The sequence below is a fragment of the Spermophilus citellus genome (assembly GCF_964194105.1).
Source record: "Spermophilus citellus genome assembly, chromosome: 5".
Classification (NCBI taxonomy): domain Eukaryota; kingdom Metazoa; phylum Chordata; class Mammalia; order Rodentia; family Sciuridae; genus Spermophilus; species Spermophilus citellus.
The window spans coordinates 53076171-53097105 of record NC_138186.1 but is presented as its reverse complement, the minus strand read 5'-3'; the positions used below and the strand labels follow the sequence as shown (position 1 = coordinate 53097105).

Genomic DNA, 20935 nt, shown 5'->3' with positions numbered 1-20935 from the left:
GGAGCGGGAGGGGAAGGGCCTGTGGCCCAGTCCTTTTACCACAGAGGGAGATGAGAGCCAGGGGAGGATCTCGGGCTGAGAAGAGACACATCCTGACTTTAGCTTAAGTGCCCCCTTCTTGTTGTGAAGGTTCCCCTCTCTAGACTGCAGCGGCAGGTAGGCCTCGCTCTGCTGGAAAAGCACCCAAGCCTGGAAGGAAGAGAAGCACAGGACAGGGAAGAGCAGGGCCCGGGGACCCTGGGGCAGGGGAGGGCCGGTGGGTCCTAGGGAGAAGGGCCACTAGGCCTGCAGCAGGAGAGCCTGGCTTCCCTTTGCCCAGACGGACTGAGCTAGCTGGACTGACCCGGGGAGGGCCGTGGGGATGGTGGGCATCAGGGAGGCTGCCGCCCCTCCAGGAGGAGCGAAGGTGGGGGGCGTGGAGAACCCCAAGGCTCCTTCTGGCCTCTACCCAACAGAATGTGGCTTCTTTGAAGCAGGCCTTCACTGTCTAGTGTACTTGACCTTGCTGTTATTAGTGGAATTTCTAATCGAACAATCAGTGACCTTGAATCCATCTCTCCCCTTCACTCAGCTTTTTAGCAAAAGAAGGGGTTTAACCTGGATGGTCTCCCACCGAGCCCCTTCTAGGATTTCTATTAATGGATGGAATCAGACACTGCATCTCCCCTCCCCCTTTAGTGCCCTGGTGGTTTCAATTTCTGTCATGTCCTCTGCTTTACTTCTTTCCCTGCGGCTGCCATGTACAGTGGTGCAGGATGTTTACCGAATAAGTGCACCCAGTGAAGGGGCCAGTGGGGCCTCAAGTCCAGTCCACACTCTGTCCACACTCTGCCCAGTAAGTCATGTGCTTATTTAGCCAGAGCCTTTTTCTAGTTTGCTCTAAGGTGCGGTAGAGGTGGCACCACTTCCCTGCCCCTTGCATGCTCCCACTTCCACTCTTGCACGTCTATTGTCTCCTCCAGCAGGGCAGATGGGAGGGCCTGGGTGGAGGGGGCAGCAGCTGCCTCTTCTGAGAGGAGCTCTGCCCCCAAAGCCCGCCGTGCTTTTCCTCTCCTTATCGATGCTGTGAGTTGCCTCTCAAAATTGCTCTGCCGTCATTAACACCAAAGATTAGGTCAGATGAGAGCGTGTCTGCAGTCTTGGACGGCAAAGGCAAACCGCTGATGCTGATTATTCCAGATCTTCTGGGCATGGCCCATTCCGTGCTTGCAGTTCTTAATCAGAGGAACGAGCCTCAGTTACGTGGGGGGTGGACCAGGGGCCAAGTCTGGCTGCCAGGCCCAGACAGCATGTCTGCAGCACCTGCTGGCCTGCCTGCCTGCTAGCTCGGACGTCACAGGTGACCACAGTTACTTGGCACTATCATCTCTCAGAGGAGAGATAGCCCATCCAATGGCAACGCCCATTACAATCCATTTGAGCAAGTTCTGGGAGCATCGGTCCCTGGGCCTGGTCAGCAAGTTTTACTTCTGGGGCTCACTCATTGGGTATGAACCAGGGGGTGCCTTTTAGATCCTTCTCCTTCAGGGTCCCTTCTGAAAAGGCTGAATCAGGCTGTGACCCTGTGGCATGGCCACTTGCCTCCTATTCTACCTCCACCAACCCTCAACCTTCTTCTTCAGCTACATCGAGATCCCCAAGCATAGCTCTCTGGCCCTTAATCATGCTGGTGTCCCACAGGAATGCCTGCTCAGCGGCATCCTGTGGGCAGAAGTTCATGGTCAGGGCCTGGCCCATCCCTTCAGCTTTCACCTTTACCACCGCTTTGGGCTCCAGCCCCAGCACCTGCCAGCACCTTTGTTTCTTTGCCTGAGGTTTTCTCTGGCTTCTGGAGCCTGAGTTGCCATTCAGTGCTGGTCAGGCCAAAAGGGCCGGGAAATTGATGCCCTCCAGAAGCAACCCTCAGCCTCTGAGCCAATGGCTGTTCCCCCACCCCTCGGTGGGTAGTTTGAGGCATGTCCCACGGTCTCCTCAGTGGGAATGAGGGCAGCTTCTTCTGGCTGCTGTCCTCCCCATCTCCCTACCACACTCCGCACGTAGCGTCTCCTTAGCCTCTCCAGTAAACTCCTCCCTGTCATCCTTGGTCTCAGGGGCTACTTCTGGGGCAAATTAAGACAGCATCCTCAGTGGCCATCTCAATACCTCCTGTCTTTGCAGTTTCTCTGTGCCTGCCCTTGTTCTGGCGCCTGGAGGGCTGTCAGTCACTCTTCTCTGTTCCCAGGACCCTTTATGCCAACCTCAGCAGCACTCCTCAGGCCACACTGTGGTTTATCTGTCTGCATGTCCTAGGCCCCCACAAACCTGGGACCTCTTAAGGCCAGATACTTTGTTCTTTCTGCTTTTTTATTCTCTGGATCTAGAACCTAGCACAAAGCAGATGCCCAATATAGTTTTCTTGTTTTGCCAAAGAGCCAGCAAAAGTAAGAGGAGTGGAGTGACAGATACATTCCTACTCTTCTAGAAAGAAACCCTTGGGTTGCTACTTCAAATGCTATCACTTTACAAGGTTGCTTGGTAGAACTTTAGTCTCACCTCTCACCTGCTCAACAACTTGCAATGGCTCCCTGTTATCCCCCTACCCCCCAAGGACTTCATTACATGTGTGACTTTAAGACCTTCCATCATCCAGCCCATCCTAAAATGCCTCTTATCCAGTGTCAGGCTTTGGTCTCACTGCCTGGGTTCAGCCAGTTCCCAGCTAAGTGATCATGGCAAGTGACTTAGCCTCTCTGTACACTAGTTTCCTTATTTATAAAGTGTGCGTAATGATAGTAATTTTGAGAATTTAAAAATCACACATGGTCCTTATGAATAATCTACCAACCACTGAACTATACACTTTCAGATGGTGATTTATGGAATGTGAATAATATCTTTAAAAAAAAATTAAGCATGATGTCTGGTCCAGTTCTTTAAAAATTAAATGGTGGTAATCACTGCTAACAATACTTCCCAAGTGGCCTTGCAGCAAGCCAGGTCCACTGCAGGTGCTCAGTAAATACTCATGGAATAAATGGAGAGCAAATTCCACAAGTACATTCTGAGCATTTGTCTATGTTAGGTATGTGGGGGGTGAGAACACAGAGATTCAGATCTGGCGTTATTTCATCCGGAAGAAAAGAAGTGTGGTGTTTTAAATAAGGAGAGGAGGGGCTAGGGATGTGGCTCAAGCGGTAGCGCGCGTGCCTGGCATGCGTGTGGCCCGGGTTCGATCCTCAGCACCACATACCAACAAAGATGTTGTGTCCTCCGAGAACTAAAAAATAAATATTAAAAAAAAATTCTCTCTCTCTCTCTCTCTCTCTCTCTCTCTCCCCTTCTCTCTCCTCTCTCACTCTCTCTTTAAAAAAAAAAAAAAAAAAAAAAAAAAAGGAGAGGAGGTTAACACTGCCCTGGACAGGGACGGAAGTAGCTCTGGGGCTGACAACATGCAGAGAGAAGGCATGGCTACCTAAAGGCACCTGGTGTTTCTTCTTCAACCAATCATTTGCAGGGTTGTATGATTGTGTGTGTGCGTGCGCTGAGGATTGAATCCAGGGACACTTTACCATTGAGTGCTGAGCCCCAGCCCTTTTTAATTTTTTATTTTGAGACAGAGTCTCACTAAATTGCTTGGGGCCGGGCTAAATTTGAAGCTGGCCTCAAACTTGGGATCCTCCTGCCTCAGCCTCCTGAGTCACTGGGATTACAGGCGAATGCAGCCACCACCGTCAGTGAAGAATGGTGTTTTAAAATATGTTCATAACAAGTTTTGGCAAATTGCTTAAAAATATTTTTCTGTTTTTGTATAACTCTATTAACGATGTCAAATAAAAAATTAATTATTCTAAGAAAATAGAATGCACTGGAATGAAAACTTCACATTATGCTATGCTGTAAATTCTGGTCTATTATTATGTAGAATAATAATTTTTAAAAATATATAGATAGGGGCTGGGGATGTGGCTCAAGCGGTAGCGCGCTCGCCTGGCATGCGTGCGATCCGGGTTCCATCCTCAGCACCACATACCAACAAAGATGTTGTGTCCCCCAAGAACTAAAAAATAAATATTAAAGAAAAAAAAATAGGGGCTGGGGATGTGGCTCAAGTGGTAGCGCGCTCGCCTGGCATGCGGGCGGCCCGGGTTCGATCCTCAGCGCCACATACCAACAGGGATGTTGTGTCCGCCGAGAACTAAAAAATAAATATTAAAAAAATTCTCTCTCTCTCTCTCTCTCCTCTCTCACTCTCTCTTTAAAAAAAAAAAAAAATATATATATATATATAGATAACATTGTGTACCTAGCCTGATGGTGTGGCACATGGCTTTAATCCCAGGCACTCAGGAGGTTGAGGCAGGAGGATCTCAAGTTGGGGGCCAGCTTGAGCAATTTAGCCACACCCTGTCTAAAAAATAATAAACATGTCTAGGGATGTAGCTCAGAGGTAGAGCACCCCTGGGTTCAGTCCCCACTATTAACAAAAGAAAAGAAAAACAAGCAAAAGACCAACTCCACCACTACACTGTATTCCTACTGGTGGTTCAAACTGAATTTTGTAGTTTACTCTGGATTTTGTTTTAAATTTAAAATAAATAAAAATTTCAAAAAAAAAAAAGATCTAAAAAGGAAGCAAAGGAACTTGAATATTCTTTGTGGAGGAAGAGTCGCAGGCCCAAATCCAAAAGTGAAGTCTCCTGACCCACCTTCTCCCTCCTGCCCTGGGAATTCCCATCGCCTTTGTCCCTCTCTGTCCCCGGTGGCAGAACAGCAGAGTTGAGTAAACAAAAAACACTTGTCCCAGCCCCAAGAACGCGTTCTTATCTTATACCCTGGCTGTCTAGATGTATTCTGCTCATCTTCTATTCTAGCTCTATCTGATGTGTTGACTTCAAACAGGATATGGGCGCGTCCCGCACTCTCTGGCCGCCAAACGCAGGTCCAGAGGCTCCACGCTTCGCGGTCCTGGCTCAGACTCTTGGTCTCCTGTGTATCAGGTTTGGACAACGTGGGGCGGCGGGTGCGGAAGTGGAGCTCCATGTTAGCAGAGCTTAGACAGGGTGAGGAGGGGCCGCGGGTGGATTTTGTGAGGCAAGACTACGTGCGCAGTCTCCAAGAGACGCCTCAGCGCTACAACCCCAAACCCAGGAGGGCGGGCTGGGGACTGCTAGAGGCTATGCTGGGCAGGGGGCTGCTGAAAGGTGCTCCAACTCTGTCGTTCCCCAGGGCAGGTCCTGGAGCCTCCCCCCACCCCCCACCCCCGTCTTACTCGGTGCAGGCCCTTACTCGGTGCTGGTTGCATTGAAGCCCGTGGAGCTCAGGCCATCCTCCTAGTCTGGTGGCAGAAGCTTCTAGACCCGGGGGCTGGCACGGCCGTGTGGTCACGACGGGCGGGGGAGGAGGAGGGCGCTGGCGCGCGGTTTAGGTGGCTGACTCCGCGAGGCCCTGGCCCGAGGAGGGATGGGGAAGCACCTACGAACCGACCCAGGGCCAAAAGACCCTAACTGGGAAATCGAGGTGCCCTCTCCCGGCACTGGGGTCGCCACCCTCCCTGCCCAGTAGAAAGTAAGTCCGCTTCTGGGAGAGACCCTGTAACCCGACCCCCTCTATGCACACATTCCCCTCACCCCGCCACCTGTCCTGCCACCTGTCCTGCCTAGACCTTTTTCAAATAGGTGCCCCTTGGTTCACAAGCCCCTCTCCCTCCCCCAGTGCGGAGACCCTTGACCAGGATGGAGGACGGGCGCAGAGGAAGGCGCGCGCACCTGGAACCATCTCTGGCTGTTGCTACCCGTGTCCCAGGATCGGGAGCCGCGTCCCCACGCCCACCACGCACACATACACACACAGACTCACCCGCTCACACGCACTCAACACCGCGCGCAGACCCCGCCCGCGGCCCCGCCCCGGCCCCTGCGGGCGGCCCCTCCGGCGCTCGCGGCCCCGGCACGCAGCCCGCCCTGGGTGGCGGGAGGCGGCGGCTTCGGGCAGATTTGATTTTCCCGCAGTCCGGGCGCCCCGGAGCCGGAGCCCCAGCCGAGGACGGTGGCGCTCACCGCCGCGTCCCAGCCCCGCCGCCGCCCGCGCCGAGACCCAGGGAGAGGCAGCGCAGTCCGGGCGCTCGGGGCTCCGCGCTGCCCGCGCCCTGCCACCCCCGCCGCCCGCACCCCCTCCCGCGCCTCGGTCCCCCACAACCCTCTCCCGGGCTCCTGCACCCCTTCTACCCCCGCCCACAGCCGCACGCCCCACTGCCCGCGCCCCTGTCTACGACTCCGCGCGTCCCTCCCGGTGCCCTCTCCCCGGAGCCCCTCTCCGTCTCTCCCCGCTGCGCCCCAGCTCCCCAGGCTCCTGGCCCCTCTCCGCTGGGCCCCCAGCCTCGTCGCAGCGTCACCCGCGCCCCCTCTTCTCCGCGCGGCCCCCGCTCCCTCCGCCCCCTCCCTCTCTCACTTCCCACGCCCCCTCTTCGCGCTCCTCTCCGCCCCTGGCCGCCCAGCCCCGGCTCCGGAGTTGGGGGAGAGCCCAGGGCTCCAGTCGCTCCGGAGGAGGCGTGAATCGCGCAGGAATTGACTAATTTGGGGTGGGGGTGCGGTGGGTGATGGAGCAGCCTGAGGACATGGCGTCGCTGAGCGAGTTCGACTCCTTGGCGGGCAGCATCCCGGCCACCAAGGTGGAGATCACCGTGTCCTGCAGGTGAGCCGCCCGCTGGCCGGGTCCCCCTGCCCCGCCCCTGGACCAGAGCCCCGCGGCCCCTGCCGCTCGGACCCTCTTATGTACTAGAGCCCCTTTCCCAGGGTGTCCTCGCCTCCAGGACGCCCCCCACCCCACCCCATCCCACAGTCTGTCAAGAGCCCCTGCCTAGCTGCGGGTGGCGACAGCAGAATGGGAAGCCCGGCTGGGGTCATAGCCCGGGAAAGTTTGCACTCCAGGCTGTTGCTTCGAGGACTGCGGGAAGAGACAGGAACAGGGGTCTAGGCACCAGAGCAGGGGAGGGGAGATGCAGCAGGGTCCCCGCTTGCTGTCTCTGATCAACACCTCCATAAATGGAGAAGGGAGAGACTTGCCCCATCCCTCGCAGGCATGCCAACCTTCCCCATTCTTTGCCCTCTTCTCTCCTCTCCTCCGGTGCTGCTCAGCATCCTTATCTTCTCTCCCCACCTCCTCACGGTCCTAGAACTTAGAATTCCAAAGCCTTCCTTCACCTCCAACAACAGGAAAAAGGATCAGATTGACTCATTTATACTGAGGTGTGGATAATCCATAGCAACTTGAAGTGACATAATTAAAAAAAAAAAAAAAAGCAAAACAAAATAATAACCTGGGTCAGAAACCTTAAGCCAAAGGCTTGGAACACGCTGGTGAAATTTTAGAATGAGCAGGAGAAAAGGAGTATTTTTGTGGACTGCCACCTCCAAATCCTCAAGTCATGTCACACAGGATTTGTGGTAACTTCCTTAAGAGCTGGCTTCTTATAGTTGTGGCGGTGGCTGCCCCAGGCAGTAAGAGGGTAGAGGTGGAGAAGGGGAGATTTTTCCCTGACGCAGCCCTTTTGTGATTGGCCTAGATGACTCTGCCTTGCTGGGACTGAGGGGTACTGTGGCTCAGGCACAGCCCTTCTTGAGGTTCCTCCAGTGAGGCATCCCCACCCCCAGTAACCAATGGCATGTGGAGCCCTTGTGCCAAATCACCCATCCCATCTTCTCCTAGGTCACTTTTTGGCCAGAGTGTCCCTCACCCTCCCTGTGACCCCCCCTCCCCGGCCCTGTAGTACAAAGTTGAGACATCGATTGGGGCATTGTAGGTAGAGCCAGAGACACTGGTCTGGGTCTTGAAAGAGGGAAGGGCTCGGGGGACTTTCTCTTGAAGGCTAGAAGGTGAGGGCGAGTGAAGGCTGGTGGGGTAGAACGGCAGCACCCCCACAGCCAGACCCTCCGGGGGCTGCTGTGATAGCTTCCAGATGCCCCCACCGCCTGCCACAGGGCTGTCGGAATCATCTCCCAGGGCCATTTGCCTCTTGCCATTGCTGTGCTGGGAGATTCCAAATGGCCCATGAGCTCCAGTCTCACCTCCTCAACCATAAACAGGCCCTCTGACTCCTGCCCCTGCTGCACCCCTCGGCCTTCAATCAGCCCCTGTCTCAGAGTCCTCTTGAGATCCTTCCTGTCTCCGGGCCTTAGAACAGACTTCACTCCTCATTGGTGTTCCCGACTCTGAAGAGCCCGGCCTTGTGCTCTCACCCGTGAGACACCCAGCTCAAATAACTGCCTTCTGTGTTACCTGGGCCCTGGTATACAGCCCTGGCCCAGGGTCACTCATACGTAGTGGGCATCTCAAGTGTGCAGATTTATCCTGAGCTTTGGAAGGCAGGGATTCCCAGGCTGCATCAGTCCCCTAAAACCCGCCACCCTAGCAGAGAGGAAAGGAGGCAGGTGATAATGTGCTCACAGAGTCACATCTTGTAATGGAATGTCTGATTCCCTGCTAGGGACAAACTTCAAGCCTCCGTTTCCCCATTTGTCCCGTCTGTATGTTCATAGAGAAACCTTGCTCACAAAGGCAGCTCAAGCTTAGGACAGTGCCTGGCACATAGTAAGCCCAAGTACTGTTGGTGGGATTAACTGGCAGGAATGGAGGATCAAGATGCACCCAGCATGGCGCACCGCGGTGTCAGTGAGTAGCTACAAAGATTACTCAAGGTGATGACATTTGGTCCCCCCTGCTTGCTCTCTGCAAGTGGAGGTGTCCAGAGGATGCCAGTCTCTTGCATAAGAAATACCTGGAGATGCATCTGAGTCCCTGCAGGTTGTGGTTCTAGGGTTCATCCAGTGTCCATTCCCTCTCAGGGGACATGATCTGTCAGCCTGAGGAGGGCCTGACCTGGGCCCTACCCCTGCTCTCCAAAAAGAGAGTGGGGACGTGGATTTTGACGAGGAGAGAGGAGGAGAGAGGAGTCATTTGGAACAGAGGATAGGCAAAAAAAAAAAAAAAAATCAATCTTGGTGGACTTTGAAATTGTAGATCATCTCTTTGCTTTACCAGGGACCAAATCTCCAGGTTCCAGAATGAAGAGAGACAAGACAGACAGACATAGGAAGAGGAAAAGGAGGGTGGGGGGAGGGAGAGATGCATGGGTGGACTTCTCTAGCATATTCTTTACTCTGTGGCCACCAGTTAAAGGGTCTGGTCCCACTTCTCTGCGCCCTGTGTTCAGCATAATGGGACCCAGGAGAGGAGGCTACGGGATACCCCTGTGTGAGCATCTAGGTGACACATGCTGGTAGGCAGGGAGCAGTATGGGAGGCAGAGGGGCTGGTGGGTGAGAACTCCAGGGGTTCAGAATGGGCTTCTGGAGAGACGGTGTTTCAGGGATGGTATGAGTTGCCATCTCTGGTGCCCAGGGATCTCCTGTGTTCCCTTCTCTCTGCTCCATATAAATTCCTGCCCACCCCCACCCTGGCCCCAGGAGCTTTCTGTTCAGTGCCAGGAGGAGGCACTGGCAGTGCCTGTCCCAGGGCGCCCCAGCTAAGCAATGCTACCTGGTATGGAGACTCATTCTGAGCCCTAGCACGGAGCCACCACTGTGAGGCAGGCCAAGTCTTTGCAGAAGGCAGATGACACTGCGGGATAGACTGGTTTGGGCCTTTGCTTCAGGCAGAGTACCTCCTGGATTCAGCTTCTCATTCACCCCCAAATAGTGATTTTTTTTCAACTTTGGTTTACTCTGGGTTGAAGATTAGAAAACCTTTGGTTGTTTGACACAGTGATTAAAAATATGGGTCCAGGCTGGGAGTGGTGGTTCACACCTATAATCCTAGCGGCTCTGGAGACTAAGGTAGGAGGATCACAAGTTTGAGGCCAGCCTCAGTAATTTAGCAAGATCCTGAGCAACTTAGTGAAACCCTGTCTCAAGATAAAAAATAAAAAGGGCTGGGGATGGCTCAGTGGTTAAGTACTTCTGGGTTCAATCTCTAGTACAAAAAAAAAAAAAAAAGAATGTGGACGCATCTGGATTCCTCCTGGCTTTGTTCCTGTGGTCCTGGGTGAGCTACTTAGCCTGCCTGTGCCTCCTTAGTAAAGGAAGCATAAATATCAGTTGTGGGGACTCAAGGGTTTATCCATGAATAGTGATTTATGTCCATCTATTTGACACCTCAATAGGTGGGTCCCAAGACTTGCGTGGATTCTGGACATTGATCTAGAGATGTTTAGAGGTGGTTTTGGGAGTGGGTTCGGCAGAGGGTTATGGAACTAGATATCAGCAGACGTTGTGGGAAATGTGACTCTAAAGATCCTTCTTGAGCCCAAAGCTTTTACTTCTCCTGATAGATCCGAGGCCTTTTCTGATTTTGTCAGCCACTCTCAGACCCAATTGAAACTTACTGTCCCTTGTCCATTCCCCAAAGGCTGCATTATCTTTGAAGTCTCTGTGCATCCTGAACCAGCATATTGATATGTTATTTAAAAAGAACGATTTGCCCAGGGTGTGGTGGCACACACCTGTAATCCTAGTGGCTTGGGAGGCTGAGGCAGGAGGGTCATGAGTTCAAAGCCAGCCTCAGCAGCAGCAAGACACTAAGCAACTCAGGGAGACCCTGTCTCTAAACAAAAAAATACAAAATAGGGCTGGGGATGTGGCTCAGTGGTCGAGTGCCCCAAAGTTCAAACTCTGGTACGCCCCCCAAAAAAAGAATGATTTGCTCCCTCCCCCATATTGATCATTAAACCCAGGTATTCTACCACTGAGCTTCAGCCCTGGCCTCCAACCCCTCTTTTTTATTGTTGTTGTGCTGGGGATCGAACCCAGGGCCTTGTGCATTCGAGGCAAGCACTCTACCAGCTGAGCTGTATCCCCCGCCCAGTCCCTCTTTTTTAGTCAGGGTCTTACTAAGTTGCCCGGGATGGCCTTGAACTTGCCATCCTCCTGCCTTAGTTTCTGGGTAGCTGGAATTACAGGCATGTGCCACCCTGCCTGGCCAATTTGCATTTTTTTAATGTAACAGGAAACTTTTGCACCTGGACTGGGTCCTTCCAGAGAAGCAATGCCCAGTGCCACATGGTGGGCTCCTGAGCCCCAGGGAAAGGAAGAGGGGGCAGGCCAGAGGCAGCCTGGTCACACAGCTCAGCTGGTGTCTCTCACACAGCTGCTCTGTCCCCACCGCTGGTATGAGCTGATAGGCAGCTGCTGTCTCTGCCTCAGAGATACATTTGCTGTCTGGCAGGTTGGAGTTTGGCTGCCTTGGGGCCCAAGAGGCGGCCAAGCTTGGGGGCTGCATCAGCGGGAACCTACTGTGTTTTCTTCTGGCAGGCAAGGGGAGGGGGCATTGGATGGGGGGCCTGGGGACATTGCAGCAGCTGTCAAAGCCAGCTGGAAGAAAAAGGTCCATTGAACCACTAAATACGCCAAGGCTCTGGTGTGGTGGGGCCCGGGGAAAAGTGACAGCAGCTTATGGAGTGCTCACTACCAGTGAGGCACCGCACGGCCTTATGGGGCTGAACTGTGTGCAGTTGCCTGTGCCCGTCTCAAGTGGCCATTTCATATGGTGCAAACTAAGATCATTGTATTAGTTTTCATTTGCTGCAGAACAAATGACCATAAACCCAGTGGCTTAAAACAACAGGGACTTCTTACCTCCTGGGTTCTGTGGGTCCCAAATGCGGGTTCAGTCCAGCTCTGGGCTTCATGGCTGATGGGAGGCTGCGGCATGGCTATGGTCTCATCCAGGATATGGGGTCCTTTTCCAAGCTCACCAGTTAGCAGAATTCACCTCCTTGCAATTGTGAGGTTGAAGTCCTGTTCCCTTGCTGGTTATTGGACCAGAGCGACTCTCGGGGCTGCCCTTAGATACTGCCAAGTACCCCCACCTTTTTGGGGGGGTCCTGGGGATGGAACCCAGGTTGCTTTACCATTGAGTTTCATCCCTAGCCCCTTTTTTTTAATAGCCCTTTTTATTTTTTATTTTGAGATATGGTCAAACTGAGTCACTGAGGCTGGCCTCCAACTTGCAGTCCTCCTGCCTCAGGCTTTGGAGTCTCTGGGACCACGGCATGCCTCACGGCACCTGGCACCAAGTACCTGTTGTACAATGTGACAGCTTACTTCCTCCCAGCCAGGGGGGACTCTGCAGTCGGCCACAGGGCAAGCATCAGATCACCTTTCCTATGTCATAACCCAGTCACCTGAGCGACTGTCCCAAGTCCTGCCCACACTGGAGAGGAGAGGATTATGCAGTCATGTTCATGGGGAGCAGGAATTTTGGGGGACACATTCATTGCCCACCACAGCTACTGTGTCTTTTTAACCTCACAACAGTCCTAGGAGAGACAGCTGCAGTTCTCTTTTTGCCGATTAGGGAATCAAGGCTCAGAGAAGTTAAGGTTTGGAGAAGGGAATCCAAATCCAGTTCTCAGATTTCAAAGCCCTGAGGGCTTCCGGGGTTGGGGGATTAGGGGCCTGAGTGCCAGCAATGTAGGCGTGATCAAGAGGAGGCAGTTTCTCCCCAGGGATAGGAGATAGGAGAGGCCCTCCTTGCTCAGGGGTGCCTCTGGCTCTGTGAGGCAAACCCAGAACCTAGAAATCCTCACGGAGCAGAGACCAGAGAAAGCCACAGGACAGAGCCCGCCCCTGGGGCATCCAGACCTGTGATGGTAGCTTGCCATGTCTCCCCTCCCTGCTCAGGTCAAAGGTCACTGATGGACAGGACCCACCAGTGGGAATGGATGGTCGGAGGAAGCGGGGATATGAGCTGGAAAGCTCAGAAAGGAGTCGGGTTCAATTAGAGAAGCTTTCGCTGTGGATAACGCAATCTGACTGATAGGTTTGGACCTGAGATATATTTGTTTTTCGTAGATGACAATGATTTCAGAGGTAAGGTATCTGAGGGCTGGTTTGTCACTTGGCCACGGAGGAGTCAACTATCATTCTGCTGTGCTATCGACCGAATAGTGGGCCTCACTTTTACACAATGACTGCCCCTGCGCTAGGCATTGCAGTCATATCCAGAGATAGGAAGCAAGACATGGTGCTGAAGGTTTCTCTGAAAAGTTGTTTTTATCTGAAAAGCGCAGTTCCTCCCAAAATCTCTTATTAGGCTTTCTATTTCAGTGCCCAAAGCAGAGTCCATGACTACCCTAGACTGAAGACAAGGGTCTGCCTTCCCTGGCTACCACCGTCTCCATCAGCTGTGAACCAGTGTCATTTCTGTTAGCAGGAGCAGGTAGGGAGTGCTTGCTGGATGGGCAGCCTTGGCTTCCAGCACAGAGAGGCTTTCCAAATGGCTCCGCAGGCTGCCTGAGCTCCCTGGAGCTAACAGGAGCCTGGGACTGGCGTCCTGGGGGACTGGCTCCTCAGTTTCCGAAGTTGGCCTCAGGTGACAGCACTGATTCTTCAAGGGTAGTTGGGCTGAAACCCTCTTCCTTTCTATTCAGGCAAGACCAGCAGGCTGTGTGCTGCGGATCACCTCAGGCGCCTCTCTCCCTGCCATCCCCTCTGCTGGCCCAGCCCAGCACCCTGAAGGCGTCATGCCTTTGGGTACTGAAGGACCCTGCAGTTCCCGGCATCCCTTCTCTGAGACCTCGGTTAGGTCATTTTCCTCCCACCTCAGTCTCTGCAAAATGGCAGAGAATCCTGGTCCTGCCCACACCCTCTAGGATCCTTGCAAAGATACAAAGAGATTAAGTTTGTGGAGTTTCACATAAACTAGACAATGCCAAATAAGCTTCCTAGTGGCAGCAGGGATCAGTAACTGCACACTGCAGACTCGCTGGTTCACCTGATGATGGATGCCAATCTGCGTCTGCCATCCAGCGTCCTTCAGTACCAGACACAGTTCCAAGTGCTGGGAATGTAGTCATGAACAAGAAGACAGACTCTTTCCCCCCCACAGAACTCACACGGAGGTGGAACGTAAATACACATTTCTTATTAAGCAGCCAGGCATGGTGGTGCACACCTGTAATCCCAGCAAGTGGGGAGGCTGAGACAGGAGGATTGCGAGTTTGAGGCCAACCTTGGCAATTTAATGAGATCTTGTCTCAAAATAAAAAGTGAGAAAGGCTGGGGATTTAGCCCAGTGGTAAAGCACCCCTGGCTTCAATCCCTGGTACCATAAAGGGAAAAAATCTTAATAATTAAATAATGTTTGATGGGGAAGGGTTCCTAAGTTCATTGCTGTTGGTGATGCTTTAGACAGGACAGACAGGTGCCATTTGAGCTTAGAACCAAAGGGAAGATCTAGAGAAAAGGTGATTTGGGTAGGGAGAACATCAAGTGCAAAGGCCCTGGGGCAGAAAAAACCTTAATATGCTTGCAAAATTACAGGGAGCCTATTGTGACTGGAACAGTGTGAGCAGTGGGGGACAGAGGAGAATGAGGTCGGAAAGGAACAGGGGATGCAGATCATGACCTTTCATTTATCAGGCATTTCATTTATTATTCCAACAGCATTAGGGGTTCTGATTAGCCTTTAAAGAAACTGCTCTGGTTGCTATGAAGAGAATGGACGGGTGAGGAGGGGAGTGGCATGTCACTAGGCAGCTCGGGGGATGGGGGGGGCGGTGGGGGTCACAAGACTTGAAGAGTGGGACCGGAGGCTGTGAAGGGGCAGAGGGGAGAGGAGCTTCCTGCATTTCTGTTTTGAGCCACTCGCGTCCGTTCACTCCCCAAGGCCCCCTGGACGGAGGAGCTCACGGGGGCGGAGCAGCTTGTCCAGGGTGGCAGTTCCCGCCCAAGTGGTGATTCCAACTTGGGCGCCTCTGGGGCCGGAGGGCGCTCTTCCCTGGGAGAGCCTGGGCCCCAGCCTGGGAGGGACGATCACTGCGGTAGTTAATGAAAAGCAAATAACCCCAGAAAGGGGGCTCCCTTGGCCCGGGCCGTGGGAACTGCCCTCCCCCACTTGGCAGGTGGCTTGGCCACCATGCAAGTGGGTGAGGAGCCACCTGGAGGATCTGGAAGGGGCTCAGGCCGTGCGGGGAGACGGGGGCCCCCTTCCTGGCCCCTGGGATTACTCCTGCCTGTTGGGGAGCAGGGGCCCTGGGCAGCAGCTCCTGATGGGGGGCAGGACACAGGGCCAAGAGGCCAGGAGCGCTGCTGCCCCCAGGTTTTTGGCCATGCGTGTCTCCTGGGGCATCTCCAAGAGGCTCGAGCTTCAGAGTTCAGATCTGTCCTGCCTGGGGAACAGGAGTGGCACCTGCTTCCTGGCATTGATTTGTAGGGGAAACAGGGGGTCACCGAGGACTTGGCACCAACGGTGTGTGGGATTCACTGGTCCTCTGTCCACCCCGTTTGCCGTTAAGTTGCTCCATAGAGAAGTTGAGTAATGCTGGTGGGCCCCTCAGGCCTGGGGGTCTCTGTAGAGTGTGTCATAATTCCTGTTTCTGCCTGACCTGTCCCCAGTCTGCTATCCGAAAGAAAGGCCGTGCCTCCCGGTGGGCAGTGGTGGGCAAGGGCACAGGAGGCTCAGTTCCTGCCCCAGCTGGGCACTAGGGAGCACCAAGGGGGGAATCATGGGACTTCCCTAGCTGCCGCATTTCTCTTCCATAGGCCTTCACTGAGCACTTACTGTATGCTAGGAGAAGACTGTTGATCTCAGAAAACCCCAGGAGGCCAGGATCATGATGACCCTTTCTTTGCAGATGGGAATGCTGAAGTGCAGAGAGGTTAAGGACTGGCTTGAGGTATACAACTCGAGAGGGGCAGAACTGGAGTCAACCCCACCATGAGGCTCCAAGTCTATGACCCTTCCCCAGAGTTGGGGGGTATTTAGGGCGGGTTGCTGTGGGTTGTTTTTTTTTGACCTTTGCAATCTCTTGAATCACTTTGGGAATCTGCTGAAAACTCCCCCCAAGATGTGTCTGTGGGTGTGCCAATGTGCCTCATGCCTACAGCTTCAGGGGCTCCAGGACCCCCATTAATGCCCTGGTCCAGGCAAAGCCGAGACTGTAGCCTCGATGTGCTGCTTTCAGTCCTGCAGCTCAGTCTTGGCTCCGTGCGTCCACCCAGCTTTGCTTGGGGATGACCGGACGGGTGATGGCCCAGGTTAAGGGCAATGTGTCTCCCCTCCATCTGGAGCAGCCAGCACTCCCAAGCCTCTCCAGGGCTCTGGCTTCGCCTTTCCAGTGCTTTCTCCCTGTGCTGGGCCTCAGGGACTTGGACCTCAAGCCTGGCGGAGGGCCGTCTCCCACTGCCTCGGAGTTGGGAATGGTTCCTTGGGGGTGAATGTGGAGCAAGGGGAGGCTCTGCTTTCCCGGCCTCGATTCAGGGAACAAAAGAAGCCAAACTCCCGGCTGCTGAGTGGACGGCTGAAGGGTTTTATGTGCTTTTGGGGAAAAAATACATATTGCCTGTTGGAAAAAAAAATCCTCTTTGAGCTCTCCAAAAACAGAAAGCAGAGAAAAAGCACTTGTGGTCTGGTGTCGTCTGTGCCCTCGTGACTGGGGCTCAGGCCATACCTGGGGCAGAGGCCTGCTTTCCCCTCCTCCCCCGGGCTCTTTCTGGATGTGTGTTGGTGAGCAAGTCACTGCCTGTCTCTGAGCGGATCAGGTGAGGGTCACTGACCAATGATCTTTATCTTGAGGGTCCTCCAGAGCTGCTGGGCTGTGTGTTGTGGTCCTTGACTTAGCAGAGGCCCTAAGACACAGTGTCTCAACATGTGGCATTTGGGTTGCTAACATCAAGCACCAGGGCCAGCTGACAGGGGCACCTTTTTAAACAGGACCTCCACCCACTGTTCCAGATCTGCAAAACCAGACTGTGGGAATGGGGCCCAAGAATCTGGGGGCAGAGGTGAACCCCAGGAAGAGTGAAGCCCCTTGACTGCGGGTGAAGCCCCAGTCTCGAGGCCCTGTTCCTGAGAGGACAGGCAATTGGGGTGACGGGTGGGTGGGGGCAAGTGGGGGGGGCAAAGGGGCAGAGGCTGTAGGGTGCAGAGACCCTGGGGAGGGCAGAGGGGCCTCCAGGAGAGATGAGGATGGGATGGAGGCCAAGGACCTGAGACTGGGTGCTGCTCTCAGACAGTGGGTCAGGTTCAGCACACACCTCAGGTGAGTGCTGGGAGTGGGAGTTGGGATTGGGCTTCTCTGGACCAGCAGGGTGGCTTGTGTCACACTTGTCACCAAGTGAGCGTGAGCATCCACCAGAAGCCTGCATGCTGCTTAGCACCAGGCCGATGATGACCTGCAAGTCCTGCTAGGCCCCAGGCGCTGCTCATGGCTAGCCTCCACACAGCCCTGACCTGTGCCCACCCCATATTGCAGATGGGGAAGCCAAGGCACAAAGGGGACAAGTCACCTATCCAGAGCTGGGGTGTGACCCGGCCTGTCTGCTGCCGAGTCTAGGCACTTAGCCGTTACGCGCCACAGCCTGGGCACAGTCAAAGGAGCCGTCCTTGAGCACGGCCCTGCACTGTCCAGGAGGGGACCTCACCCCCTGGGCCATTCCGGGGTCTTCCTTCCAGTGTTCCTGGCCACTCCTGTGCTGGTGCTAGGCCAGCCTGTGGCAGAGAGGGGACCTGCTCTAGAGGAGCCCAAGTAAGGCAGGAGACAGACCCCTGTGAACCCACAGCCCAGGGTGTGCCGAGCACTGTGAAGGGCCTGGGAGTCCAGGGGTGGCACCCGTCAGGGAGGGCCGAGGGAGAGCTGAGGAGTGACTGTGGGTCAGAGTCCAGCAAGGCAGGGCCACACGGCCAGGGTGGGTGGGGCGGACTGCAAGGAGGAGAGGAATGATCCTGCAGAGTGCAGGGGAGGGTGTGCGTCATCCCAGGTGCTGGTCACTGGGGTGACCCAGGTCCCAGGACCACTGAGAGTCCTGAGTCACTGGACAGGGCGCCAGGTGACTGGACGGTTTCTTAGTCTAGCTGTGAGCCTCTGGCCCAGCTGAGAAGTGGGCAGGACCAAGACAAGCCCCTATTTGTCTTTGGAGGTAAAACTCCACACCTCTCGCCGCCCAGCCCGCTCTGCAGCGTCTCATCACTCTTGCTCACTAGCAGGACACGACGCAACCTGCGTTCCACACCCAACCGTGGAGGAGACGCAGATCTTGGAGGAGTCTGTTGCTTCCTCTCTAAGACTCGCATTTTTTTATTTTTTTTTTTGTACCAGGGATTGAACTCAGGGGACACTCGACCACGGAGCCACATCCCCAGCCCTATTTAGAGACAGGGTCTCACTTATTCTTGCTAACACTGGCTTTGAACTCACCATCCTCCTGTCTCAGCCTCCCATGCTGCTGGGATTACAGACGTGCGCCACCACACCTGGCTAGGCTCACATTCTTGAATTTTTTTTTTTTTTTTTGCACTGGGGATTAAACCCAGGGGCACTTTACCACTGAGCTACATTCCCAGCTTTTTTTATTTTTTTGAGACAGGGTCTCACTAAATTGCTTAGGGACTCACTGAGTTGTCAAAGCTGGCAAAGCCTCAGCCTTCTGAGTCTCTGGGATCCCAGGTGTGTGCCACCATGCCTAGCTCACGTTCCTGATTTGTGAAAGAGTTGAGAAAGGTGACTTTGGAGGTCCTTTCCAGCTTGAGCACTCTAGGGTCTTAGGTAGTTATAGAATTTCGTTGTAGAATTCAAAGACAGCAGCACACAGCGGTGCAGGCCTGTAATCCCAGATGCTCAGGAGGCTGAGGCAAGGGAATAACAAGTTGGGGGCCAGCCTGAGCCACTTGTGAAGCCCTCTCTGAACAAAAAGGCTGGGAGTGCAGCCCAGCACTGGCTTTAGTAGGCCCCCCCCCCCCAACTCGTCATCACCTCCTCACCGTAGAGGTTCCCCGCAGTAGAGTCGCTCGGTGCTCAGGCACTTTGTCTCTCATCTGAATGAAGACAGACGCCCCTCCCCCAGGCTGCACACTGGAGCTGGGTCGTAAGCTGGAAATGACCTGGTGTAAATGTCTTCTTCAGCCTCTGCGGCCGCTTGGCCACTCACTCCTGCTCACGTCAGAGCTGCCTCCTGTAGCGTCTCATCCGAGGCTCCTGCAGGGGCTGGGAGTTTATCAGATGGTTTCTAAGTGACAACTGGCAGGCAGCAGGTCTGGCCTGGAGGAGGGACTGGGGGGCCTCAGGTCCTGCAGAGTGAGCTGGGGGGCCTGCCCTTGGGGAGAGGCCCCTGAAGGGACAGTGTGGAGCAGGCATGGTGGCCGAGTTCTCCAGGAGCTGGTTTCTCACAGGCATCTGGGGACATCTCTCTTGGGGACATCGCTAAGAATCTGCTCCAGGACTGAGGAGTGACTGGTGAGCACAGCCTGGGACCTCCCCTGGCATCAGGGTTTGCCATGTCAAGGCTCCAGGCTGCTGCTGCGTGTGTGACTCTCGTGCCTCAGGGTTGGGGACAGGGTGGAGGGGTTGACTAGGGGTCAAGTTGCCTGACAGTCACTAGGTGGCTTTGGGGGTGGTGACGCAGGGCAAGGCCTTCTTGTAGACTTGCTGCTCTGCCATTGTTGTGGGCCCGTCCCTGGGCTCAGTCTGCCCTTGTCAGTGGGAAGGTGGAGGTGGCCCGGGGCCTCGTCAGCTCTGACACTGGGAGCTGGCTGTCAGGGAGCCATGCCGCATAGACCAGGGCCGATTGTTTCTCTTCTCTGGGAAAAAGGAGTCAAGGGGCACAGGACCCACGGGGGTTTGTGGGAGTGGAGGGGAAAGGCTTCTTGGGACATCGGGGAAGGAGGTGGGGCAGGGTTGATGCGGTGGGGATGAGAACAGGGACTGGAGCAGGGTCCTCAGGGAGTCGGTGGCTGCCACACAGGAGGGCTCCCGGGTCACTCCCAGGAGCAGGGAAGGGAAGACGCGCAGCACAGCTGCTGGATGTGGGCTGAGCAGGACTCTTGGCCCCTGCGGCTCCTTCCCACAGGGCCCCTAGGAGACTGGGGACACCCTCAGCACTGTCCCCGGAGCCTGAGGAAGCTGCGTATTGATCCCCTGGCTCCTGTCCATCTGGCTGAGTGCTGCCCCAGGGAGCATCCTTCTGGCCCTTGCAGTCTGGCCTGCCGGGGGAGGCCTCTGGAGAGGAGCAGGTGCAGGGAGCCCTGGTGTGAGCTGAGCCGGGGACACGAGCCGGGCATCCATGGTCCTCCAGACTGAGGGACAGGCTCCGAGAGATTGGATGGTTCCCAGTCAGAGACCGAGTTTCACTGGCTGTGTCCCTCCCTGAGGGTACCAGATCACTGCGGAATGAGGGACACCAGGTGTCTAGGACATAGCCTGCTCCATCTCCGCAGCCTGTGGTTCCACATCTGGAAGATGGGACAGTCCCCACCCAGTACCCACCTCGCAGGGCAGCCTGAGAATGAGGAGCTAATATTTAAAAACTCTTATCCTAACCCATCCCTGGGGATCTGGGAGTAGGGGCTGCTATCTCAGAAGGCAGGGCAGGCAGGCTCAGCACCTTCAGAGACCTTTCTGTCCCTATCTGTCATCTTACTGCAAGGACTTCCAGTCTGATCGCTGGGGCCATGTGCTAGGACCCTGTCCCAATGAGCCTGTGTCTCCTGGGAGGTGTCATTGATGAATTCATCAGTACCTACGAGGATACAATGAACTGGCTGGGGGTGGAGGCCTGGGGGTGGGGGGCTGGGCAGCTGTGTTCTGATTGCTTGGATTTATTGATTTATTTATTTAGAGAGACAGAGAAGTGATGAAAGGAGAGTTTCTAGAAAGGGCTTGTGCATGGTGCTCTTTGGGTCGTGGCCCTTAAGAGATCTGCTCACCCCAGGAAGGTGGGGCCGCCCAGCGCCTGGTCTGAGTGAAGGTTGATCAAGGTTGGCTGAAGGAGCCATCTCGTCCGCTTTGTCTAAGACGAGGCCAGAGGGCGGCCTCCTTCCCTCCAACCTGCTAACTGCTCCTCTCTCCCCCTCTTTCAGGAACCTCTTGGACAAAGACATGTTTTCCAAGTCTGACCCACGTAAGTCCTGCTCTGACAGTAATAAGGGTAACAATGACAGCGGCCACCTATGCCTAATGACAGCAGCCA

General features: G+C 54.8%; 1 protein-coding gene across 2 annotated transcripts in view; it reads left to right on the top strand.

Moving 5' to 3' along the window:
- The first annotated feature begins 6536 nt into the window (after window positions 1–6536).
- Window positions 6537–20935, top strand: part of CPNE5 (copine 5) — an 88405-nt gene continuing 74006 nt past the window's right edge. For both annotated transcript variants that reach the window (XM_081295425.1, XM_081295424.1), the window contains exons 1-2: window positions 6537–6669; window positions 20826–20866. In XM_081295425.1, the coding sequence (XP_081151551.1) occupies window positions 6575–6669; window positions 20826–20866 (136 nt within the window). In that variant the 5' untranslated portion in view covers window positions 6537–6574. The remainder of the gene's footprint in view (window positions 6670–20825; window positions 20867–20935) is intronic.